Source organism: Rhinoraja longicauda, chromosome 25 (assembly GCF_053455715.1).
Source record: "Rhinoraja longicauda isolate Sanriku21f chromosome 25, sRhiLon1.1, whole genome shotgun sequence".
Lineage (NCBI taxonomy): Eukaryota > Metazoa > Chordata > Chondrichthyes > Rajiformes > Arhynchobatidae > Rhinoraja > Rhinoraja longicauda.
In genome coordinates, this window is record NC_135977.1 from 13,625,526 (window position 1) to 13,652,182 (window position 26,657).

The window sequence follows — 26,657 nt, forward strand, 5'->3', positions numbered from 1 at the left end:
GTATTGCCCGTTTTGTTACTTTCTATTGTCCTATGAAAGCTTCTGGCTACTCTTTGCTGTGTTATACATCTTTTGTATTAGTTTTATTCCATCCCCAACTTCCCTTGTCAGCCAAGGTTGCCTCCTACTCCCCTTGGAATCTTTCTTCCCCTTTGGAATGAAATGATCCTGCGTCTTCCGGATTATGCTCAGAAATTCCTGCTATTGCTGTTCCACCGTCAATCCTGCTGGGATCCCTTTCCAGTCTACCTTGGCCAGCTCCTCTCTCATGCCTTCATAGTCCCCTTTGTTCAACTGCAACACTGACACTTCTGATTTAACCTTCTCCTTCTCAAATTGCAGATTAAAACTAATCATATTATGATCACTACCTCCAACCGGTTCCTTTACATCGATTTCTCTTATCAAATCTGGTTCATTGGACAACACTAAATCCAGAATTGCCTTTTCTCTGGTAGGCTCCATTATAAGCTGCTCTAAGAACCCATCTCGGAGGCACTCTACAAACTCTCTTTCTTGGGGTCCAGAACCAACCTGATTTCCCCAGTCTACCTGCATATTGAAATCGCCCATCACCACAGTGGCATTACCTTTCCTACATGCCAGTTTTAACTCCTGCTGCATCTTACACCCTACGTCCAGGCTACTATTTGGGGGTCTGTAGATAACACCAATTAGTGTCTTCTTGCCTTTACAATTCCTCAATTCAATCCATAGTGACTCTACCTCGTCAGTCCCCATGTCTTCCCTCGTAAGGGACTGAATTTCATCCCTCACCTGCAGAGCTACCCCACCACCTCTGCCCACCTGCCTGTCCTTTCCATAGGATATTGTTCCCAGGCCCGATCCTCCTGCAGCCAAGTCTCTGTAATCCCCACAATGTCATATCTACCAACCTCTAACTGAGCCTCAAGCTCATCTACTTCACTTCTTATTCTTCGCGCATTCATATACAGTACTTTTAATTCCTTACTTATCTCACCCTTCACATCGATCCCTATTACACTTGGCCATACTCTCCTTGTAGCTTTGTGAGCTTTCTTTCCCGTTAATTCTGGGGTCATTAACTATCCCTTTACTCTCTTTCCCTTTAACTCCATACTTGACTATCCCATTTGACACCCACCCCCCCTTATTTAGTTTAAAACCACCCGTGTAGCAGTGGCAAATCTGCCCGCCAGAATGCTGGTCCCTCACCTGTTAAGGTGCAATCCGTCCCTTTTGTACAATTCCCCCTTACCCCAAAACAGATCCCAGTGATCTAAGAATCTAAATCCCTGCCCCCTGCACCATTTCCTCAGCCACACATTCAGGTCCTGTATCTCTCTGTTCCTGCTCTCGCCAGCACGAGGAACTGGAAGCAAACCAGAAATAACCACCCTAGAGGTCCTGCTTTTCAGCATTTTTCCGAGCTTTCTAAAGTCACGCTGCAGAATATTTATCCCCTTCTTTCCAACATCGTTTGTGCCAACATGCACTACCACTTCCAGCTGTTTACCTTCCCCCTTGAGGATTTTCTGCACTCTGTCCGTGACATCCTGGATCCTAGCACCAGGGAGGCAGCACACCATCCTCGAATCCCGTCTGTTGCCACAGAAACCCCTGTCCGTACCTCTCACAATGGAGTCTCCTACTACCATGGCGTTGCCTGACATCGGCCTCTGTGGTTTTGGCTAAACAGCACTTTTTGCTTCGCAAGCCAGTCTGCCGTTCAGTATGGCAACGTCTTCTTCCCCGACAGCTTCCAAGTGGGTGAACCTGTTCTCAAGAGGTACAACACCCGGGGACCTTTGCACTCCATGTTTCCTTCCCTTTCTCACCGTCACCCACCTTCTCTCTGCCAGTACCTTTGGTGTAACAATCTCACTGTCGGACTTGTCGAGGAACGACACAGTTTCTCAGACGAACCTGAGGTCATCCACTTGCTTCTCCAGTTCCCCAACACGGTCCTTCAGGACCTGTACCTGGATACACTTTTCACACTTGTAGCAGCCAGAGGTACCAGCAGTGTCCCTGACCTCCCACATCCTGCAAGCATCACACTCAATCAGCTTGCTTGGCATTTCCTTCTTTCGTCTCTCCCTCTCCAGCGTTTGGTGTGGCATCCCTCAGCCAAAGACTCACACTTTACTCACAGGCCACTTCCCTTGAGCAAGCCTTGCTTATATCAGATGCTAAATTGACTAATTGTCCAATTTACTGATCTTCCAATCTAATTGTTCAGCCAATCCCCACACTCATTCCTGACTTTCCTTTCTCTGATGAGCTTGAAGGTATGTGCTTTGCCTGACCTGCACACAAGGACTGTATTGCTGCCTTTGGATATGCTCATCAATATCCCTCTGTTCCTCAGTGCTTCCTGTGATCTTTCCAGTTTTTGAGCATGTGCTAGACATATTGGGAGGGTCAAAAGATTAAATCCCTTGGAAATCTCACAAGCAGAATTAGCGAGAGTGGCAATTGAGGGGAGGGTTGTTTATGTGTGGGGTTAAGGGTGAGTGGAGATGGGGCTGCATGGTACATCATTGAAGACCGCAGGGCGCATGTTCTGAGGGTGATTTTGTACTGTGGTTTCCATCAGGGAGCTCTCTGGAGAACAGCATTGTGCGCTGGTGTTGCATAAGTGCAGCAGAACAAAACAAATGTGAAGAATGGGCATTGAATACAAAGTCCACACCACTGGTCTGCATTAGAGCGACGTCGGTGAGCCACTGCATCGAAATGATGAAGGTACCGATTTCAGTGAATGTAATACTAAACATTTAATGACTCAATGATTAGTGATACCTTGTCATCACATGTAACAGTGACAGGTTTTGTTTTGCATGCAACCCTGGTAAAATCACACAACAGACCTCATGGAGGCAGTACACCAGTGTCATCATGTTTTGACAATAACAAAGTGACAAAAGTTCACCGAACAATCCTATCGACTGCCTTGCCGCTGCACGTGTACAAGAGGTTTCCCAGGATGCTGCCTGGATTAGAGGGTATTAGCTATAAAGTGAGGTTGGACAGACTTGAATTATTTTCCCTGGAGCCTCAGGAAGTCAAAGGGAGACCTGGTAGAAGTTTATAAATTTATGGGAGGCATAGGTAAGGGTAGATAATCAGAACTTTATCACAGGATGGAAGTGTCAAAGAGTCGAAGGCATAGCTTTAAAGCCAGAGGAGGAAAGTTCAAAGGTGATGCGTGGAGCAAGTCTTCCACACAGGAAGTGGTGGGTGCTGAAACTCGCTATCTGGGGTGCTGGTGGAAGCAGATGCGATAGTGGTGTTCAAGAAGCTTTTAGTTAGGCACAGGGAATAGGCCGGGAATGAAGGGGTGTGGAGTACAAGCAGGCAGAAGGAATGGGTTTAAGGGGGAGTCATGCTTAGCACAGACAGTGTGGGCTGAAGGGCCTATTCCTGTGCTGTACTGTTCTATGTTCCATCTACATATTCACCAAGAAATCCTCTGCCACTCCTATATCCCCAGGAGTGGGTGTCCAGTCCTCAGCAAGGCCTCATGACAGGATGACCTTTTCTTTTCCAGAGGGATGAGGCGGATGCTGCCTCACTGGATGCAACTCATGCCTACATTGCTGGGAAGTGTGGCCTCGTTCCCGTTGTAACAGAACACTACGGTGAGTGAGTGGTCCATTTGACAAGCTCTCGCATTGATAGAGCTGTGAACTATGGAACCATTGAAACAAGGACGACAATAGATTACAATGGCTGTCAGATTCATTATCAAACATCTGAATATTTGCAGCTGTAATTGTTTTTAAGTTCAGAATAATTTGCAGCATTCAGTTCCTCTTGACACACACTACCCAGGCATTCCCTGTGTTGTCTCCACCCTTCCCAGCTTTACTGCAGCTTAAAGCATACCAATTTCCTCATTTTTACCGAGTTCATTCATTGAATACATTTGCGCAGATGCTGCCTGACATGCTGAGTATTTCTAAGATTTGCTGTCTATCTGTCAAAGGCTGTGTGATGGATGAACGTCAGATGATATCTACCCACTTGTTGTACTCGTGTATGATATGATTTCTCTGAATAGCACGCGAAACGTAACTTTTTCACTGTATTTTTTAACTATTAATTTTTTACTTTTTCACATGACAATAATAAACTAAAACCGATACAGTGTCACAGCTACATTCTCACACAGAGCACTGAATGATATCAGAGAGTGCCGCGATGTGGTAAATAACATTGAGACCCTTCTGACTTTAGGTTGGGTGGCTTTGATGTAGAAACAGAGATCTGCAGATGCTGGTTTATACCAAAGATAGACAAAGTGCTGGAGTAACTCGACGGGTCAGGCAACATCTTTGGAAAAAAAGAATAGGTGATGTTTTGGGTCAAAAACCTTCTTCAGACTCAAGAAGTCAGAAGAAGGGTCCAGACCTGAAATTTGCTCCAGAGATGCTACCTGACCCGTTGAGTTACTCCAGCACTTTGTGTATATCCTTGGATGGCTTTGAGCCAGGTTTCTCCCTTCCAGTGCGTGTCCTTACCCTAACACCTCTGATCTAGCTCTGTGACCTCAATGCTAACACTAGGGCTGTTTGTGTCTTCCAGGGGGTGGCTGTACAATGGCCAGTGACACTGACGGTGATGCTCACGGAGGGCCAGAAGGTAAAGCGCTCAGAGAATAAAAATGTCAACTGGTAGAGTTTGAATCTTTGAATAACATTGGCACAGCCGCAGTCTCCGACTGTTGATAATTTACAATGTCCTATTTGGGGTATAAAAAGGCCAGCATGCGACGAGGGGCCGAAGGGCTGTCTGTGTGCTGCATGCCTATCCACACTGAGAATCCCCCAGTTTCATGTGGAGTTTCTCCGGCTGGCTTTTGGCCTGTGGTTGCTCCGTGACTTCCTTTTCCTATCGCACTTCATCATTTTCTTTTCTCCTGAGCTTTCGCAATGAAAAAAAATCAGAATCTCACCTAACTCCTGAAATATTGAATAATAATAGGAGGTGCCGGGAGTGCTGAGTGCCATAGACACTATCAGTGCATGAAGGTGCTGTGACTTCAAAGTGATCTGAAGCATGATTTCCAATGCCATGCAGTGTTCCTGGCCTCTCGCATCTCAGTACTTTGCTCCACCAGCTGTAACTCCTGATGTTCCTTATCCTACACTTCCTCACTGTAAACTGATGAGAATGTGAGGAAACTAAAATCGGATTAGTGTAAATGTATTTGATGGTCAGCATGGGCTCTGTGGGCTGAAGGGCCTGTTTTCCTTGCAATATTGTGCGATAACTGAGGTTGACACTCGTGTTGTTGAGGAGCTGGGTGGTGCGATGACAGGAGGTCACACAAACCCTGGTATCTCCGGTTATTGTTCACACTGAGCCAGGGCAAAGAAAGACCTGTGATGGCAGGAGGCAGTGTGGTGTGCAGGGGGGGGGGGGGATATAGATAGTCAGTGTGAAGGGGGAGGGATCATTGGCTGGGTGATGGGGAGAAGGGTGAGTAGAGGAGTGAGCTGGGGGTGGGGGGTCAGTGGGGGAGTGGGAGGTTCATTGGGTGAGATAGTCAAGGGGGCATGGGGGTGAGTGGGAGGGTCAGTGGGTAGGGGTCAGTGGAGAGATGGGGGAATCAGTGAGGGGTGTGAGGGTTAGAGGTCTGGGTGGTCAGTGGGGAGGGTCAGTGAGGAGTGTTGGGGTTAGAGGTCTGGGTGTGGCATGTCAGTGGGGAGGGTCAGTGGAGAGATGGGGGAATCAGTGAGGGGTGTAGGGGTTAGAGGTCTGGGTGGTCAGTGGGGAGGGTCAGTCAGTGGTAGAGGGGGTCTGGGGGTGAGTGGTCAGTGGAAGGGGGTCAGTTGAGGGGTGTGGGTGGGTGGGTCAGGGGGTAGGGGTCTGGGTGTGGGAGGGTCAGTGGTAAAGGGGATCTGGGTGTGGGCAGTCAGGGGGGTCAGTGAGGTGAGTGGGTGGGGGGGTCAGGGGGTCTGGGTGTGGGCGGTGGGGGGGGGGGTCACTGAGGGGTGTGGGTGGGGGGGGTCAGTGGGTAGGGGTCTGGGTGTGGGAGGGTTAGTGAGGGTCAGTGGGAGGATGGGTGGTTATTGGGCCGTCGGCAGTGCTGCAACTCACGGTGCATCGATAGAGTCACTGGCTGGTGATGGGTGGGTCAGTGTGACCAGAGGCAGTCATCTTGCTCCGTGTCTCCCATGTACGTCAGTGCCTCTCACCTACCCCGTGTCCCATTGCAGCCGCACCTCCCATCTATGCGCTCTCTGTGGTGAAGAAGGCTTCCCGAAGCGAGAACATATTTAACCTCGGCGGCAGGAGAAGCTGTCACGGCCACATCTACAGCCCCGCCGGGTGGCTCCTGTTAACAGAATACACGGTCAATACCAGCAACAACACCAGTGGCAGCTGCAACATCAATAAAGGTACATAAGCTGAAAGCTGTGTGTGTGCCTGTATGAGTGTGTGTGCAAGGGAGCGTGTTTATATGTGTGTGCGTGAGAGAGTTTGCGTGCTTGCATGTGCGTATTATCCAAGTGAAAGAGAGAGAGAGAATGTGTGCAAACTTTGCGTAGCCCAAAACCTGCAGATGCTGCAAGATGTTTGTAGTTCTGACGTTGATGTGGTTCCCTGATCCTCGAAATTAAGTCTAAAGACGCGACACGGAGAATTCTTCAAGAAGTTAAAAGCCTTTATTTGCAAACAACGGCTGGAACAATCAGGAAGCCAACCACCTGACTGCCCACTTAGTACACTGGGCAGTCTTTTTTTTATAGGATTATTCCAAACCTTATCTTCTTTACATTACCTCATACCCACACTCCTTTCTTCAGTCATTCATTTCTTTGCAGTCACCCGTCTGTCCCGCAACCATTAAATCCCATTCAGTAATATATCCTTATCTCAATGCTCACATCCCTTCATACTTCGCCACCCTTATTTTCCTGCTAGTCCATCCCTCACATCCATTCATCACCCCAAGGCCTATGTCTTTCCTTATCTCGCCACCATTATCTTTCGTCCAACACACTTCAAAGAATGTCGAAACAGTTTTACAATGTAACAAAGTGTAAGGAATGCCTAAGCAAATGATGATACAACAATGTAACAAGGAATAAGAAAGTGTAAGATAAAGCAAATGGTTCAAAGAATGTGGAAGCAATTTTATTACGTCTTAATGTGTTACTGATTACAGCAGTTACAATGTAACAAACTAATATACAAAATACAACAACGTTCAGTGACTCTTAATTTTGATTGTGTTTCTTTCTCCATTGATGTCTAACTTGCTGAAATGCTTCAGTTTTGTTGTTTCTGCATTCGTCTCGCAGCTTTGCCTCTGGGTGAGTGTGTGCATGTGTGTGAGATTCGGTGACTGTGTGCCTCTGTGTGTAAGTTTGTGCCGGGCTAGATCAACATGTGCCTCTGTGTGCAGCTGCATGTGAGAGTGTGTCTCTGTGTGCAGGTGTGTGTGAGACGAGGTGAAGAGTGTCTCTGTGTGAAGATGTCTGTAAGACTCTGAGTGTACTGTGTGTGTGTGTGTGTGTGTGTGTGTGTGTGTGTGTGTGTGTCTGTGTGTGTGTGTGTCTCTGTGTGCAGGTGTGTGTGTGTCTCCATACAGGTTTGTGTGTGCAGGTGTGTGAGTGTGTCTCCGTGCAGGTGTGTGTGTGCAGGTGCATGCATGCAGGTGTGTGGATGTATGTGTGCATCTCTCTGCGTGCAGGTGTGTGTGCGCATGTGTGTCTCTGCGAGCAGGTGTGTGTGTGTGTGTGTGTGCAGGTGTGTGTGTGTGCATGTGTGTGTCTGCAAGCAGGTGTGTGTGTGCAGGTGTGTGTGTGCAGGTGTGTGTGTGTGTGTGCAGGTGTGTGTCTGTGTGCAGGTGTGTGTCTGTGTGCAGGTGTGTGTGAGTGTCCAAGTTCAAGGAACTCACTACGTTAGTTTCTCAGGAGAGCTGGGACTAAATCAAACCTCATCCCTGGAGACAGGCAATGGCAGTTGGCAGGTGAGGTGAAGTTTTAGTACTTCAGAAACAATCTGTGTCTGGTCCCCAACTTCACATCCCCTCCTCTGCTCATGATTAATTGTAGTCGCCTGGACCTCTGGATCGCCCAGGCATCTGAGGAACTCCACTTCACTGGTGCATACACCCAGAAAGCACAGTCACTGGAGCAATCATATCATTCTGTGGTTAGTTTTTGTATTCCTTTGGAAGCTTTTGATCATAAACTTATTGGAGATGGGGGAAAGAGAATTGGACGGCCATAGCCTTTGGAGATGGGAGGTTCAGTCATGGGATCCCCAGGAGAATGCCAACCCTCAATAGATTTAGTTTAGTCTATTGTCACGAGTACCAAGGTACAGCCAAAAGCTTTTGGTGCCTGCTACCAGTCAGCGGAAAGACAATACATGATTACATTTAAGCCATTCACAGTGTACAGATACATGATAAAGGGAATAATGTGAGATTTAACAGAGTGGAGCGATTGTAATGTGTGATCGCAGATCCTCTTATGTGACTGGCACACAAAGAGTCGCTTGGGTTGGGCGCCATCTTCACTCTGGCTGCCCCCCTCCCTCCCTCCCCCCCCCCCATATTGCTCCCACCCCAGTCTCTCCCAGTCCAGGTAATGGATGATGGCAGACTATTTAAGTAATCACCCTGACCGCAACAGGCAGGCATGTTCAGAAGAGGCAGTGTTGGTAGACAGCATCAGGAGTTGGCCGGGTTTTGCCCCTTTAGTTCCCCGGGTCCGTTCTGCAAGTGATAGGGACAGTGAGAATCTGGTGGTCACCACAGACCTCCAACACAAAGGCAGCCCCACTCCTACAGAGCTCACACTCCCACTACTGAACCTTGCATGCTCTGTCAATGCCTCTCTCTCCCACTGATCTCCAGCCTACGCAGATTACTTCCGCAAGGCCTGCATGCCAGGGGCGAGCAGCAAGGGCAAGCTTTGCAAAGTCTGCATTGGCCGGGAGCAAGCTGGCTCGAAGCCATCCAAGCTGAGATGTGCCGCCAACCACGATGAACTCTATTACGGGAACATGGGCGCCCTGCGGTAAGTAACACGCCTGTAAACACCATGTCAACAACATCTGCTGCCCTTTATCCATCTGCTGGGGTGTACTCAGGGTATCAAAGATATGCAAGGCAATTGCAAAAACACAGATCTCCTGCTTGGTTTATTTTCCATATAGTCAGGATAAGTACTAAGATACAAAGGCCAGGAACCTAACCTCCTGGGGTCCACCTTACATTCTGACGTCCCTCAGGCTAAGGTAGGGTGAGGATGTGATCGGAGTTGTCCATCTGGAACTCATCCGTAGTGTAAGGTGGCCATGGGTGGGGTGCTGTTCCACCCTCTGCTACCCGAGGCCTGCTGACCCTCAGTGTAGGCTCACAACCGAGAGGCTGTTGATCATACGATCGCACGGTCAGAGTTTCACTCCTCGTGCGCACTGCCCTTGGGACGACTGTGCTGAGGACGAGCTGACCAATCGTTGTGGAAAATGCTGTGGTGGTCCTTGTCGAGGTCCATCCTGGGTAGCTGCGTGACACTCAGAACCACGGGCTGCTCATGGGGATAGGCACTGAGACGGGCATCAAGTGTTGCAGGAAGATCACCGACAGTCTGGCGCTGCAACCTCACAGTGGTCACTAAATCCTTCATGATCAATAGTCCCCAGTCCTGATCTCTGCACCACAGAGGGAAGAAGAGCAAGACTTTACACAAGTGAAAGATCATCTCCTCTCAACTGGATTCAATCAGCCCAGGGTGACAAGGAGACCCGGAGGAGCTGTAAGCAGATTTGATTGAGAAAAAAACTGTGGTGATGTGAGGAGCTTTGGAGCTTTAAGATCACAATTGGAACACGTTAGAATGGGGCAAAGATGCGAGAGGAGCAAGATAGACCACTCAACCCTAAAAATCGTAGAACATCATGGCGTCATTTTAGTAGGCAGAAACTTGCAGAAACATTTTTAAATGAAAAATAACAAAAATCTGTGAATTGATAGATGAGATATATTCAGCATTTTAATGGTACCATCACACATACTGTTCCCCCAAAACACTCATTACACTGCGAGAGGCATAGCGAATGGCAGGTTTTGCCTACTAAAATGGCTCCTTTGCATACTACACTTTAGTATAGGCGAATTCGACGGAGTGGTCCATCTTGTTCCTCTGGTATCTTTGGAATGGGGTGTTCAAATGCAGTCTTAGGTGCCTGGGAGCTGACTCAAATGTCACAGGTAACTTAGTCCTACTTTATTTGTCCTTTTTAATTTCCATGGGCCTTTTAACACAACCCCCACATGCAATAATATCTCAGATGCCTGAAGGTCTCACTGGAATACCAACCTGTCCTGGGGACCCAGCTCAGGGAACTGGTGACCTGACAAACCCCAGCACCGTCTCTTCACACTGCTGGGTGTGGTGGGCTGGTCTGAGCAGTGGAGCAGATGGATGGTTTAATCATTGCAAGTGGGGTTGAAAATAAATTAAATTTGTATTAAACCAGATTGGCAGGGGGTGGGATCTCATACGGGATGGAGTCAGGTGAGAGGTTAGAAGTTGGTATGGAGAGTGCTGAGGGAAAGGTTCATGGACAGAATAGGCAGGTGAAAGGTACACCCACACCATTTGTAGGTCAAGTTTGAAGGAATATGGACCAAACAGGCAGGTGGGACTAGTGTAGCTGGGACATATTGGCTGGTGTGGGTAAGTTGGGCCGAAGGGCCTGTTTCCATATAGTATCACTCTATGACTACAATAAACAAAGAGTGGGTATAATTGGTGATGTTTCTCCAGGTGTTTGGTTGGGAATTCCAACAGGAAAAACTTTGGAGATGTCGCTTTCCTGGAGCATCACAACTTGATGCAAAACATTGAGGGTAAGTCAGAGCCCATTTTTTGTGATAAGGTGTGGCTAGAAAATGTATCAGCTGTGAACTGATGGGAAGGTTCGATTGAGCATGGAGTTACAGTCCGTGGTGAGGAAGGATTCTTCCAATTTACAGCAATGAGTGGCTTGGAGAGAAGCTGTGGTAAAAAAGGTATTTGGTATATTTGCCTTCATTGGCTGAAGCATTGAGTAAAAGAGTTGGATATCATGCTATCTATATACTAAAACTCTCGTTTGTTATCTTATTTGTGACTGAACTTCAGCCAAAACGGTACACGATAGCGTGACAATTTTAGGCCCACCTTACTCACCATTGTCACTTTAGTGATAATGCAAGTAGTTTTATTGAAATCGGTGTTATATTTTTTAAGTGATTCACATTTTAAAGTTTAAAAGGAGGGGAGGGGGAGGGGAAGAGGGAGGGAAGGGGGGAGTGGGGGAGAAGGGAGAGGGGAGGGGGGGTTGAGGAGAGAGGGGAGGGGGGGTGGACAGGGTGCTGCACCAATGCAGGAGAGGTTTGGGCCCAACTTGGTCTAGTAATTATATAAAACATCGGTTAGATTGCATGTGGAGTATTATCTATCATTCTTCTGATCATCATGCTACAGCAATGATGTTAATAACAGAGCGTGTGCAGAGGATGGTGCCTGGACTGGAAGCTGGTAGTTATAAGGAATGTTTGTACAGTCTGCATATATTTTCACTGGAACATTGGAGGCTGAGCGACAACCTTTTCGTGGTTTACAACATTTTGAGAGGCATAGACAGGATTGAAAGTCCAATTTTTTTCCAGGTCAAGGGAGTCTAGGACGAGAAGGGCCATCCTGGGTTGTTGATGCTGGGAGCTTCGGCAAATGTCAATGTCAAGGGGTACAATTAGAATCACCAACGACCATGGGTATTGTCTCTAGGGAGCTTACACATCCTCTCCATAGATGCGTGGGTTTCCCCCAGGATGCTCTTGTTTCATTCCATATCCCACGGACATGCCGGGAGATTAACTAATTGTGAAAATTCCCCCCAAGTGCAGGTTAAGTAAAAAAACAATCAGAGGGGAGCTGATTGGGCAGGTGAATGAAAAAAGAGTTCCAGAGATACATGGAAATATGGAAGGGTGTTTGGTCTGATGGGATTGCTCCCCTGGGAACTAGCATGGACTAATGGGCCAAATGTCATCTTTCTCCATTGCTATATGCACAAATACCAGCGTTAACAACACTAAAGTCAAGTACCTTAATGAATTTAATTCACTTGGCTGAGCTCAAGGGGATGTCGTGAAATGTATTCCTACAGAGTGTCATTGTGATGGGAAATGTTCTTGAAGAAAACTAAATCATAATTCTTGAAGGAGAATTGAAGACGAGCTTGTGAGCTTCACTGGAGAGACAGTAATGGCAGAGCTCTTCCCCAGAGCCAGCACCACTGGCTCCAGGGGTCCAATGGCTCCTTGTGTCCATGTGATTCCACGGCAGTGGTTGGGTTTGTACACACATGACACCGACATAGGATCACTGAATGACAGATCAATACAGACCAAGTTGGGCAGCTTACAACCCAGCGGTATGAAGATTGATTTCTCTAACTTCAAGTAACCCTTGCTTTCCCTCTCTCTCGGTCCCTTCCCCACCCTAGTACTCCGACAAGTTTCACTGTCCTCCTGATTAATATTACTGTTTGTATACCTTCCCCTGTCAACAATGGACCATTCTACATTTCCGTGAGCATTGTCTGCTTTGATCTGTCGTTTTCACACCTAACCCACATCTCTAGTCTGCCTCTCCCCTGACTCTCAGTCTGAAGAAGGGTCTCGACACCCATTCCTTCTCTCCAGAGATGCTAACTGTCCCGCTGAGTTACTCCAGCGTTTTGTGTCGATCTTCGGTGTATAACCAGCATCTGCAGTTCAAAATTCGTACTTGCAGCAGCACAAGAGAATATGTAAACATAGTACACTGTAAACAATGTAATAAACGAGAGAGAAAAAAAAGGTCAGTGTGTGTATACATACACATACTCACAAATACACCCACATATATATATACACAAAATGCTGGAGTAACTCAGCAGGTCAGGCAGCATCTCAGGAGAGAAGGAATTTCAGGCAGCATCTCAGGAGAGGAGAGAAACGTTTCAGGTCGAGACCCTTCTTCAGACTGATGTCAGCGTGGCGGGACAAAGGAAGGATATAGGTGGAGACAGGAAGATAGAGGGAGAACTGGGATGGGGGAGGGGAAGAGAGGGACAGAGAAACTATCTAAAGTTGGAGAAGTCAATGTTCATACTGCTGGGCTGCAAGCTGCCCAAGCGAAATATGAGGTGCTGTTCCTCCAATTTCCGGTGGGCCTCACTATGGCACTGGAGGAGGCCCATGACAGAATGGTCAGACTGGGAGTGGGAGGGGGAGTTGAAGTGCTCAGCCACCGGGAGATCAGGTTGGTTAAGGCGGACTGCGCGAAGGTGTTGTGTGAAACAATCGCCGAGTCTGCGTTTGGTTTCGCCGATGTAAAGAAGTTGACATCTAGAGCAGCGGATACAATAGATGAGGTTGGAGGAGGTGCAGTTGAACCTCTGTCTCACCTGGAAAGACTGTTTGGGTCCTTGGATGGAGTTGAGGGGGGAGGTAAAGGGACAGGTGTTGCATCTCCTGCGGTTGCAGGGGAAAGTGCCCGGGAATGGGGTAGTTTGGGTAGGAAGAGACGAGTGGACCAGGGAGTTACGGAGGGAACGGTCTCTGCGGAACGCAGAAAGGGGAGGGGATGGGAAGATATGGCCAGTGGTGGGGTCCCGTTGTAGGTGACGGAAATGTTGGAGGATGATTTGTTGGATACGCTGGTTGATGGGGTGGAAGGTGAGAACGAGGGGGATTCTGTCCTTGTTACGAATGGAGGGAGGGGGAGCAAGAGCGGAGCTGCGGGATATAGAAGACCCTAGTGAGAGCCTCATCTATAATGGAGGAGGGGAAGCCCCATTTCCTGAAGAACGAGGACATCTCTGAAGCCCTAGTGTGAAACACCTCATCCCGGGCGCAGATGCGGCGTAGACGGAGGAATTGGGAGTAGGGGATAGACTTCTTGCAGGAGACAGGGTGGGAAGAAGTGTAGTCCAGATAGCTGTGCAAGTCAGTGGATGCAGGCGATGCAACACCTGTGCAATAATAACTGCAGTTCCTTCCTACACAAAGGATTATTGCAAGTCCGCTCGGGCTTTGACCGGAATGATACTAGCAGGCGGTTCATTAACGGAAGTCTCTCTTCCCGTGCAGGTCTGGGCAGAAGTGGCTGGGCCAAAGGCTGGACGTCTGATGACTTTGAGTTGCTCTGTGTGGACGGAACCCGGGCCCCAGTCACGGAGTGGGAGAGATGCAACCTGGGACCCGTTCCGCCAAACATCGTCATGACCAGGTCCATCATTGCCACCAAAACTAAAGACTTCCTGATGGAATCGCAGGTTTGCATCCACCACTGACGTATATTTGATCCTCAGGGCTTAGGAAAGAAGAGGACAAAAGAAGGAAAGAAGAGGACAAAAAAATTGTTTGGACCTCAAGGTGCAGATGGCCAGGGCTGGTACTTGCAATGTCTGGAGCCATCTCTGCGATAATACTGTTTCACTCTCGGCTAGTTGGATAGCCTGGTGTCTGTGGCACCTTAGAGGGTACAAGATCAGCCATGATTGGAGGCGGTGTAGACTTAATGGGTCAAATGGCCTAATTCTGCTCCTATCACATATGAACATAGTAATATGCTTCTACCAACTGGAGTTCACTTAAGCTTCATCCCATCAGTTTGTTGTGTTGGCTTCAGAGTCCAAGGCACACCATTGTTGTGTTGGCTTCAGAGTCCAAGGCACACCAGCTAATGTAACCCCACTTTTTAAAAAGGGAGGGAGAGAGAAAACGGGGAATTATAGACCAGTTAGCCTAACATCGGTAGTGGGGAAAATGCTAGAGTCAGTTATTAAAGATGTGATAGCATCACATTTGGAAAGTGGTGAAATCATCGGACAAAGTCAGCATGGATTTACAAAAGGTAAATCATGTCTGACGAATCTTATAGAATTTTTCGAGGATGTAACTAGTAGAGTGGATAAGGGAGAACCAGTCGATGTGTTGTATCTGGACTTTCAGAAGGCCTTCGACAAGGTCCCACATAGGAGATTGGTGTACAAACTTAAAGCACACGGTATTGAGGGTTCAGTGTTGAGGTGGATAGAAAATTGGTTGGCGGACAGGAAGCAAAGAGTAGGAATAAACGGGTCCTTTTCGGAATGGCAGGCAGTGACTAGTGGGGTACCGCAAGGCTCAGTGCTGGGACCCCAGTTATTTACAGTGTATATTAATGATTTGGACGAGGGAATTGAATGCAACATCTCTAAGTTTGCGGATGACACGAAGCTGGGTGGCAGTGTTAGCTGCGAGGAGGATGCTAGGAGGCTGCAGAGTGACTTGGATAGATTAGGCGAGTGGGCAAATGCATGGCAGATGCAATATAATGTGGATAAATGTGAGGTTGTCCACTTTGGCGGCAAGAACAGGAAAGCAGAGTATTACCTGAATGGTGACCGATTAGGAGAAGGGGAGATGCAACGTGACCTGGGTGTCATGGTGCACCAGTCATTGAAAGCAAGCGTGCAGGTGCAGCAGGCAGTGAAGAAAGCGAATGGTATGTTGGCATTCATAGCAAGAGGATTTGAGTTTAGGAGCAGGGAGGTTCTACTGCAGTTGTACAGGGCATTGGTGAGACCGCACCTGGAGTATTGTGTGCAGTTTTGGTTTCCTAATCTGAGGAAAGACGTTCTTGCCTTAGAGGGAGTACAGAGAAGGTTCACCAGATTGATCCCTGGGATGGCGGGACTTTCATATGAAGAAAGACTGGATAGACTAGGCTTGTACTCGCTGGAATTTAGAAGACTGAGGGGGGATCTTATGGAAACATATAAAATTCCTAAGGGGTTGGAGAGGCGAGATGCGGGAAGACGTACAGGTATGTAGGTTAATTGGCTGGGTAAAATGTAAAAATTGTCCCTAGTGGGTGTAGGATAGTGTTAATGTACGGGAATCGCTGGGCGGCACGGACTTGGAGGGCCGAAAAGGCCTGTTTCCGGCTGTATATATATGATATGATATGATAAGATTGTTCCGGATGTTGGGGGAGTCCAGAACCAGGGGTCACAGCTTAAGGATAAGGGGGAAGTCTTTTAGGACCGAGATGAGAAAACATTTCTTCATACAGAGAGTGGTGAGTCTGTGGAATTCTCTGCCACAGAAGGTAGTTGAGGCCAGTTCATTGGCTATATTTAAGAGGGAGTTAGATGTGGCCCTTCTGGCTAAAGGGATCAGGGGGTATGGAGAGAAGGCAGGTACAAGTTACTGAGCTGGATGATCAGCCATGATCATATTGAATAGCGGTGAACATCGGGAACAATCTTCCTGCATCTAGCCTGTCCAAACCCTTAAGAATTTTGTAAGTTTCTATAAGATCCCCCCTCAATCTTCTAAATTCCAGCGAGTACAAGCCGAGTCTATCCAGTCTGCTGGATTGACTGCTTTCCTTCTCGTTTAACAGGAACATTTCGGGCCCACCTCCGACTCCGAATTCCAGCTGTTCCAATCCCAGAGGTACGGGGAAAGTGACCTGCTTTTCAAAGACGCCGCCAGGTGTTTGAGGCGAGCGGCTCACCTGCATTACAGCGACATTCTCGGCCACCGCTACAGCAGCCTGGCCCGCTCCGTGTTCAGCTGCACACATTCAGGTACTTTAGAACCAGTAAACGCGGCTCAGACCTTACTCCCGTCCCTCGGAAAGATTTCAAACGCTCTTCCCAACCTGTTGCTTCACAGAAACCCTGGGATTGTGCAGCCGGGGCGTCTGCAGCAACTCCTGAGGTCTCTGCTCCCCCAACCAGAGCCGGCGCTCCCTCCCACTCGGGCAAAGACGTTTGGCAAACACTTCTGCCAGCAGTGCCTTGAATGTAGAGAATGATTGTTTGAACTACCCCGCCCGGGACTCGGAGTCTGCGTGAATGGGAGCATCGATGTAACTACTCCTTACATCCGTAACTTACTCTGCTCCAACACCATCGGGTCCAGCAACTCAACCCCATGCGTGTCAAAGCCCAAGCACCGACCCCGAGCCGTGGCCGAAGGGAAGCAGTCTCCGGGGAAACGTGGACGAAGACACCAGCTGTCCGACCGTGCAAGAAGGAACTGCAGATGCTGGTTTAAACCGAAGATGCATACAAAAAGCTGGAGTAACTCAGCGGCACAGGCAGCATCTCTGGAGAGAAGTTTCTCTGGATGACGTTTCATGACCTTTCTAACTGCTTCTTAAATGTTGGGATAGTCCCAGCCTCAACCACCTCCCCTGGCAGCTTGTTCCACACACCCATCACCCTCGGTGTGAAAAAGTTACCCCCCAGATTCCCATTAAATCTTTTCCCCTTCACCTTGAACCTATGTCCTCTGGTCCTCGATTCCCCTACTCTGAGTAAGTGACCCTGTGCAGCAACCCCATTTATTCCTCTCATGATTGTCTGAGGGTCTTTTGAGCTCATAAATCCCACTCTTTCTACGCGGCCCTGTTTTAGTTTCCCCTTTCCCAATAAATTTATTGGATGGATACATGGATAGCAAAGTTTTGCAAGGATGTGGACAAGGTGCAAGATTGTGGGACTAGCTCAGTTAGGCAAGAATGTTGGGCTGAAGGGCCTGTTTAGGAACTGCATGACTTCCATTGGCAAATATAAACTACCCACGCTGTAAGTGACTTTACGCTTCAGATCACTGTTTAAATTTTCTCCTCACCTTAAACCTGTTCCCTCTAGTTCCAGACTCCCCTATCCTGGGGAAAAGATTCTTACTTTTCATAATCCCTCAATCTTATTCATCTCTATAAGGTTACCCCTTGGTCTACTAGTTCCAGTGAGAACACAGCTTCCTCATAGCTAGTCCTTTAATCCCGGCCACATCCGTGTCAAGCTCCTCTGCACTTTTCACCTCTTCCTGCGGTGCACTGAATAGACCATTGGATCCACGTACCAGCCTCTGCCTCACCCCTCGTCTCTTTTCCAGCCGTTTTCTCTCTACACTATCGTCCTGACGCATGTCGTCGACCATCCCTGTCTCCACAGATGTTGCCCGATCCACTGAGTTCCTCCAACAGTTTGATCACCTTTTGTCACTGCTGCGTAGGATCTACTGAATCCCACGACAGAAAGCAAAGCACAAATGACGCTGAGGTTGTTGTGTCACGTTTACTCCAGAAGCCCCATTTGCCTACATTCTCACCAATCATAACCCGTGTGCAGAGAAGGCCATTAAGTGTGTCTGACCTCGCAGTTGTTATTGAGCTCTTGTGGCTGGACCTTCTCGTGAGGCTGCTGGGAAGTGGCCAGCGGTGACAGGCTGTATACAAAACCAACATGGGCATGAAGGCGCCACAGCTGCATATGTGCAGAATAAGTTCATGCCAAAGGTAACCAATCTATCCTCTGATACCAAATCCACACCTTGTCACAGTCTCAATGTGATATGGTCTATTGGATTATTTAGTGCAGTCCCGGATGATGTATTAAAGGCCAAAGCACGTTATGAAATGCTTAGAAGTTTCCTCAGAGAACTAGCATTAATATATGTTAAATCCATTAACAGACACGGGCCCTGTGCATTTAATACATTACAAAGTATAAAAGGCATTTGAACGAGTGTTTGGATGGGAACGGTTTAGTGAGATAATCCCATTTGCCTTGGATTATGGCTCCAAGGATAATTCCTGAGCTTTCCCATACAGTCAGTACCATGGAAGGGGCTGTATAACATGCATAAGGGAGCAGAGAAGGCTCCAATTAACATTTGAATGCAGCAGCATCTCGCAGTCAGATAGCACCATGAAGGGCCAGATCGGCCTGCAGTAAGGCCCATGCCCCACTCCAGGGACATTGCCATGACCGTAATAGAAAGATAAATAACCCAGTTTATTGATTTATTAAACTACTAGTTTAAAAAGTCCAGCCTTGCCAGTCTGGATCGAGGACTTGCCGCATGCTAGTTGCAAGTTTAATTGGCCTGTGCATGAATGGATTTGACAGTGCACCTACACATTCATTAATTAGTATGAAGGGTCTTGACTGGAAATGTCACCCATTCCTTCTCTCCAGAGATGCTGCCTGTCCCACTGAGTTACTCCAGCATTTTGTGTCTACCTTCGATTTAAACCAGCATCTGCAGTTCTTTCCAACACATTGATTAAGTCGTTGAGTTTGAATGCACACAACATAATTAACATTATTAATGGAATGTATTTCATAGCCTCAGGTATCTTTATTCACAAGACCATCTTTGCAGCGTATAATGTATTAGCTTTAAAGCACCACCATCATGACTGCCACACTCAATCCCAACGTTTCATAGAAACATAGAAAATAAATGCAGCAGTAGGCCATTTGGCCCTTCAATATGATCATCCAAAATCAGTACCCAGTTCCTGCTTTTTCCACATATCCCTTGATTCCATTAACCCTAAGAGCTAAATCTAACTCTCTTGTAAACCCAAGTTTTCAGGTGAAGGCCAATAATGATCGCTGCAAGCACTGGCACCCTTCCTTCCAAACCAGAGGCAAAATTATGCCTCGATGCAAGAAAAAAAAAAGAGACATTCTGCCCAAGTTCAAATTTTACTCTAATGTCAGGGTAGATTTTTGACTTCAGATTAAAATGTTGCTGATCCATTTTCCTCTTTTCTCACTGTTTGCTTCCCATGGGAACACAACGTAAGAGCCTTACTTTAAGGGCAGCATTGCTGCAGTTGGCGGAGATGCTGCTGCACAGCCAGAAACCCTGGTTCGATCCCGACCTCGGATGACGTCAAAGTCAAAGTGTGGAATCTGCACATTCTCCCTGTGACGGTGTGGGTTTCCTCCAACAGCTTTGGTTTCTTCTTGCATCCCAAAGACGTGCAGGTTTGTAGATTAATTGGCCTCTAAATTGCCCCTTGTGTGTAGGGATTGAATAAGAAAGTTGGATAACATAGAACCTAGTGTGAACGGGTGATCAATGGTTGGTATGGGCTTGATGTACCCCATTTCTATACAATATCACTAAACTAAGGGGCAGAATATGGCTGCGAACAGTCCCCATACAGAGGGCAGTGAACAGGCAGAGCAACCCACAAACTGGTGAAAGCACCGAGCAGACCCATGACTGGGGTGGAGGTCACATCAACAGCAGGTTCAATGAGCCAAATGGCTTCACTTGTGTTCTCCCCAAAAGGTTCATCCATGCACTGTGCAGAACCGAGTGCCAACCTGCCTGCCCGCAGCACAAGACAAAATTAAAAAAAACATTTTTATTAGTGTCATTGAAAATATACAGGACAACTCTTGAACAGAACACAATTAATAAATCTACACAAAGGGCACACAAATCACTCGGGTACTCAAAATGTACCAGTTAATTACATTTACAATAAAGCAATGTGTAATGGATTAGAAGCTGGTCAAATGCACGACATTCTGATCAACAAGACCAATCCAACTAAGTAACCAGCACTATCCACGAGGTATAATATCCCTGGTGGGAAACCAAAGCTTGGAACCTCCAATATCAGCAATAAAAGGCAGAGGAGACAGAGTCACAAAATCTGGCCTCTCCCATTAGCAGAGATGTACATGTGTACGTGGGGAAAGGCTGACATTGACTAGAATGAAGACTTGGTCCCACCTTCTGCGGTGCGAGCTGATCTTCACCAAGGCTGCTCTGGAGATTTCACACACTCGCCCCAATGCTCCCTGGGCTGGGAGTAGAGAATGGCACTGCACAGCAGCTGATCTACATCTACTCCAGCAGAGCAAGCAGAGCAAGTAAGCCAGCTCACAACCTCACAGACAAAACAGTCAGCAATCAAACGCTTGGACAATTGCATGGCGTTCCACCACTGAAGACGGCACACAAAGTCAGAAGGCAAAGATGAACTCTTCCTGACGAACAGCACAGCAAAGGTGTTACTTACATGCAGTGCTATTCCCAGAGGCCTGTCTGGGGACGTGGAGTGTTATGTCAAAACCCAGTGCCCACTGCAGACATTACACCCGACCCCTGCACTGGTACATCAAGAGGCAGAGAAGGCGTGAACAGAAGCACTTTATACACGGTTAAACGGTAAGGCTGCCTTCACTTTCATTCCATGCACATTAAATAGGAAATGTTTGCTACTGAAACACAAGTTAGGTTCACAGTGTACTTTGTAATAATTTTCATAGGATACACACAAAGGAAAAAAGGTTCCGTCCGGTTGGTGTGCTGAAAATTAATCTTAGGATAATTTGAAAACATTCAGCAGTGACATGAAATAGGCCACTGCTTGAAGTGGACGGGCGGCCGGGCAGGAGCTCGGGGTCTGGGGCTGCACGGAGGAAATAAATAAAGCAGAGCGCAGGTAACACTCAGCAAGTGAGGCAGCATCTGTGGAGGGGGAAGCGATAACACTTCAGTTCAATGACCTCTTGAGATCCAATGAGAAAAAGAGGAAGTCTTGCCTCTATGGTAATCACCCCCTGCCTGCCATTAAGCATCAGATGCAACTCGGTAGAGGGAAGTTTCAGGTTATACTCAAATGAGGCAATGTCTCCAACAGGGATTCTCTGGGGACACGTTCCGCATCTGAGCAGCTACCTACTGGTTCAAGACAAAGACCCTCTCATCCCACATGCACTCTCAGGTCTAAAAGAAAGCAAGAGGCCATTCAGGAGGATGGACAGCAGGATGCAGAGACAAAAGTCAGCCACTATCTCAGTCAATGCCAACTACCCATTACATAAACCAAGTGAGCCAACCCCAAGCGAAAGGTTGCAGCTGATGGGAGTTTATAGCTGAAGCAGCGAAGGGGGGAAAAGAGACATCCTGATCTGTGAAAATGGGGATGGGAGAAGGGGAGATCTCCCAGTCTGAGGAATCAAGCACCCACAGCTACACAGTCAGCATGAACAGGGGCAGAGGCTGGAACACACTATTCAAGCAGGCATTCTGTGCAGTCTGGAAGGGAGTGCCACTCTCAGATATTGCCCAAACAAGAATGTACTGACAGCTTCAGTTCAAGTATCATTGAAAGACAAAGGGATTTTTAAAAGATTTCTCCTGATGGTCTGGCTGAACATTTATGATTTAGCCTACTTGTAACCTAGCAGCCACTCATCCTGTTACAGCCCATTGTTACTTGATGTGGAGTTACTGTCTCAACGTCACTGATCCAGACTATCAATCATCTCTCATTTACAGTTTGTGGAACCACAATCCACATTACATAATCCACATTACAGTGACCACACATCAAGAAGCTGTAAGGAACCGGGACAGTCCCAGAGGGTACACAAACAGAAGAATAAATGCACGTTCTTAAGTTGGGAGTCAAATCCAGAGCTGAAAAGTACATTCTGGTGATAGTGACTGCTGCTCTCTGCTATAATCTCACTGCAGGAAGAGAGTTCCAAGTATCCCACAAGGAAACATCCCATACACATGAAACCCCAGTGGATGAATGAGGCCGAGAAAGGAAACTTATTTTCCAGCTCATTTATTCAGGAGCCTCCAGTCTTGTCACGGCATAGTTGTTAAACAAGTCCAGGGCTATCCAAACTGGAAGACTGTTCAATCAATTGGAAATCTTCATTCTCTAGTCAATTTCCTGACATAATTCAAGCATCACCCAGGCCGAGCCCTCACCTGTACAGGCCGTGCCCTCACCTGCACAGGCCGTGCTCTCACCTGTACACCCTCACCTGTATAGGCCGTGCCCTCACCTGCACAGGCCGTGCCCTCACCTGTACAGGCCGTCCTCTCACTGGTACAAGACATTGAGTATCTTTGTTTGAGGGATGCTGAATTTGAGTCTTGGGCCCCAATGCCTCAGTATTGGGGCATATGTTTAAAAAATGAACCCGAGTCCAAGAGTCGGGGGTAAAGAGTTTCTGCTCGCTCAAGACAATCTGATTTCATTGTGGCATTATTATGATGATCTTATGACTACCCTGTGAAGAATAACGTGGCATTGAGCAGGATGTGCAGAGGATGTGGATCAACTATTGAGCCTCCTAGCTACGTCTCGGGTAGACGTCTGTCTATCCATGAAACAGTCTTGCATTCAGACACAAGGTTTTAGGCCTTTTATGTGATAGGGCAGTAAATGGCTGGTTTTACTCTATTTAAAGAACCAAGTATTTAAAAAATAAAGATGTTTCAAAGAGAACCTGGATACCAGGTACCATTTTTGCGAAAGGAAATGCCAAGTGAGTGCAGCTACAGGAAGGACTTGGACCGAACGGTGCCCTTCACAGCTTCAGCACAAAGCACACAAACATTCGGCAAATTCAGCAGCTGCACCTCCTGTGAGCTGAAGTATTAACACTGGCTAGGGCGCAAAGTTTTCTGCAACTGAAATCTTACACATCCACCCAAGGGCAACTATCCAGCTGACTGCAACTACAATGGCTGAACAACTCAGCTGTGCTCGGGCCAAAGGCTCCAGAATGGGACGAGTCTCCTTCCCTGTCTGTGTATGAAATTGCTAATTCACTCTCTCCGACCACAAGGTAGTACAGCTGACAACGCTGCAATTTTATGAACATTTTAGTGGGCATTTAGGCATTCATTAGGAGTTAAGGTGCAATATTTATACAGTACTGCCTCAATTTCCCATGCATACTAGATCACAAAGCCTTTTTTGTGGTCAACTTAAATCACAGCACTCAAATCACAAAAGCCAACTCAAATCTACATCACCAGGCACATCCACCTACCTGTGGTTAGAGTGGAGTTAGGCCAGTCATCGGCTATTCCATTCAAGACCCGAGTATGACATAAAGTACAGCATTAGGCTAATTAAATCTGCAGTAATTGTAAATTTGATGTGGACCGACTAGCATTCTGCCAGTATAAAAAATAAACCACATATGCAAACCACCGTCAGGGCTCTCTGGAGATGAACACCTTCTCCAGCTGTCAGCTGAAGTTGAGCCCTGGGTCATTGTTACAGGGGAGGCCGACTAGTTGTCAGGTTCAAACAACTCTGCCCTCTGCTGGTCACTTAGCGTGTCAGCAGCACCTGAACTCTCGATGCTGGGAGGTGAAGCAGGCAGGCACACAGACACACAGTACTCACTTTGGAATATTTACTTTTAGCACTTCAGGCTCAAGTCGCTTAGATATTCAGCTATAAAAATATCAGCATCCCTCCTGATTAAACCAAACTCAACTAGAAAACGCTTAGAAGGTTTGGGCCCTCTGAGAATCAGCAGAGCCAGCCACACCCAGAGAAATTCCGATCCATTGTCCTGTAAACATTATAATATGCTCTCTGTTTTAAGCTTCAGCCATTGCCTCCTCGGGAGTGATAAGAATTGGTTTGCAGCCAATGAAACGTTGAGAGATGGATGCAGCACTTCATTTGATTGCAAGCACAAGATGAACTTCATTTCATCGACCCCTTTCCACTTGGTTCTGAATAATTCTCCACAAATGCCTTCTACATATTCTATACATTCTTTCTTCACTGCTCACTCCCAACGAGAGTGGGTCACAGGACGCTGCTTTGGATTTGCCGCCTCCATTGTGTGTCGTCTCTTTATAAAAACCAAAAAAACCATGCAGCAGCCTACGAACTCCACACTATTCTTTCCCCAGACAATCAAGAGATAACAGGGTCGACCCACAGCGTAATTCCCCGTGAGGTGGGCCAGGCCAGGAGAGTCTGGCAACACAGCCCTGGTCACGTTTCTCAGTGGCCCGTGTCCTCTCCGGCCAGGAAGGCTTCCAGCTCGCTCAGTTTTTGGACAAGCAGCGAGTCGATGTTCTCCTCCCTTGTACTGGCCTTCCTGCCTCGGGTCCGGCTCTGAACCTTCACATGGGCATGCGCTCGCCTCTTGCGGGGAAGCGTGTAGTCCTGGAACTCCAACAGGCGCTTGCGTTTCTGGAGGCTGGTGCAGACGAAGGAGCCCTTCTTCAGGACAGGCTCTTCGAAGATAGTCTCCAGGTACTTGCTGCAGAGAGAGAAAAGAATTATCAATCACACGGGTGACGAGGAGCCACGCTAGTTATAAAACACCTTGACATTCCTCTCAGGATGTCCAAAACAGCCCATCAAGCGTGTTAGAAGCACGTGCCTTGCTCTGAGGGGGACTGCACCAGCCAGTTGATGCACTGCCAACATCCTGTAGACAACAGTGTGACTACCTCCAGTAATCTCTGAGTGGCGCAGAGTGAAGGACATACATCTGCCAGGTTACCCGGGATAACTCCTGACTTTTACAAATAATCCCATGGGACCTTTACATCCATCCAAGACAACTCATCTATAGTTTAGTTTAGAGATAGATCGCAGAAACAAACCCTTCGGCCCACCGAGTCCACGCCGACCAGCGATCCCCACACACTTACACTATCCTACACACACTAGGGACAATTGCACATTTATACCAAGCCAATTAACCTACAAACCCTATATGGGAGGAAACTAAAGATCCCGGAGAAAACCCACGTGGTCATGAGAACGTACAAACTCCGTGCAGACAGCACCCCCAGTCTGGATCGAACCCGGTTCTCCAGCGCTGTAAGGCAGCAACTCTACCACTACACCACCATGCAATAGTAAAGCAATAGTAAAACTCAGAATAGTATGGAATGTCAGGCTCCCATTTCTTTTCAAGGTAGCACGGTGGTCTGTGCTGCTGCCTCATGACTGCAGTGACCCAGGTTCAATCCTGACTTCAGGCAATGTCTGTGGGGAGTTTGTTTGTTGGTTGCAGGATGGACACCACCATCCCAATGACATGCTGGTGGGCTAACTGACTGCTGTAAATTAACCTTGTTGCAGTTAAATAGCAAAATAATTAGTAGGTGGGCATGGAGAGAATGATGTGGAGGGGAGGGAGGGGAATGAAAAATGAACATGTTTGGATTGTTCTGCCGGGAGCTTGTGTGGGTCTGACAAGCCAAACAGCCTCCTGGTGTCATAATGATCACCATTTACTTTGGTGCTCAAGTCTCTGAGAAAGGACCCCAACCAAAAACTCCAGCAGCTGATCCAAAGCTGAAACGTCAGTAGATTAAATAATTACCATTCTGTACGGCTGAAGAAGGGTTGCAACCCGAAATGTTACCTATTCCTTTTCTCCAGAGATGCTGCCCACCCCGCTGAGTTACTCCAGCATTTTGTGTCTATCTTCGGTATAAACCAGCATCTACAGTTCCTTCCTACGAATACTAACCATCCTGTTTATCACAGATAAACCATCCACCTTTCCACAAAGTGCAGCTTGCAGGCCCATGACAACCTCACTAACTTTGCCAATCTGGTGCTCCTCCCTCACTCAGAGTTTGGGAAGCCTCAGACCAGTCCAAGAACTGCTCATCAGTACTCCCAGATTATCACTTCCCTAAAGATAATGACAATCAGCGCGGGCGAGGCCACCGACGTACTGCTGCTCCCACCTCAACTCCAGGGAATCCCACAAAACACCGTTTACTCTGCCCACTCAAGGAAGAGATGATTCTCAGCCTGGGCGCAAAGAGGCAGGTCGAGCCCTGGCTATTCTTGAAGTGATGTTGCTCGAGTTAGACATTGCTTAACCCTGGCAGTCCTGCTCACCTTCCAACAGCAAAGAGAGCACGGTGGGAGGCACGGAGAAGCAGCGGTAGAGTTGCTGACTGACAGCGCCAGAGACCCGGGTTCGATCCTGACTATGGTGCTGTCTATATGGAGCTTATACGTTCTCCCCATGACTTGCGTGGGTTTTCT

The 26,657-nt window shown here is 47.6% G+C and overlaps 2 protein-coding genes across 2 annotated transcripts in view; one reads left to right on the forward strand and one right to left on the reverse strand.

The window, feature by feature from the left end:
* Window positions 1–17,052, forward strand: part of sxph (saxiphilin) — a 41,362-nt gene extending 24,310 nt beyond the window's left edge. The window contains exons 9-17 of the mRNA XM_078421392.1: window positions 2,582–2,730; window positions 3,536–3,626; window positions 4,573–4,629; window positions 6,210–6,392; window positions 8,864–9,026; window positions 10,782–10,864; window positions 14,138–14,322; window positions 16,440–16,626; window positions 16,715–17,052. Coding sequence (XP_078277518.1) covers window positions 2,582–2,730; window positions 3,536–3,626; window positions 4,573–4,629; window positions 6,210–6,392; window positions 8,864–9,026; window positions 10,782–10,864; window positions 14,138–14,322; window positions 16,440–16,626; window positions 16,715–16,758 — 1,142 coding nt within the window. The 3' untranslated portion in view covers window positions 16,759–17,052. The remainder of the gene's footprint in view (window positions 1–2,581; window positions 2,731–3,535; window positions 3,627–4,572; window positions 4,630–6,209; window positions 6,393–8,863; window positions 9,027–10,781; window positions 10,865–14,137; window positions 14,323–16,439; window positions 16,627–16,714) is intronic.
* Window positions 17,053–20,219: 3,167 nt separating this feature from the next.
* The window catches only part of LOC144606070 (uncharacterized), a 49,899-nt gene continuing 43,461 nt past the window's right edge, over window positions 20,220–26,657 (reverse strand). The window contains exon 9 of the mRNA XM_078421872.1: window positions 20,220–24,900. Within this exon, the coding sequence (XP_078277998.1) occupies window positions 24,639–24,900 (262 nt within the window). The 3' untranslated portion in view covers window positions 20,220–24,638. The remainder of the gene's footprint in view (window positions 24,901–26,657) is intronic.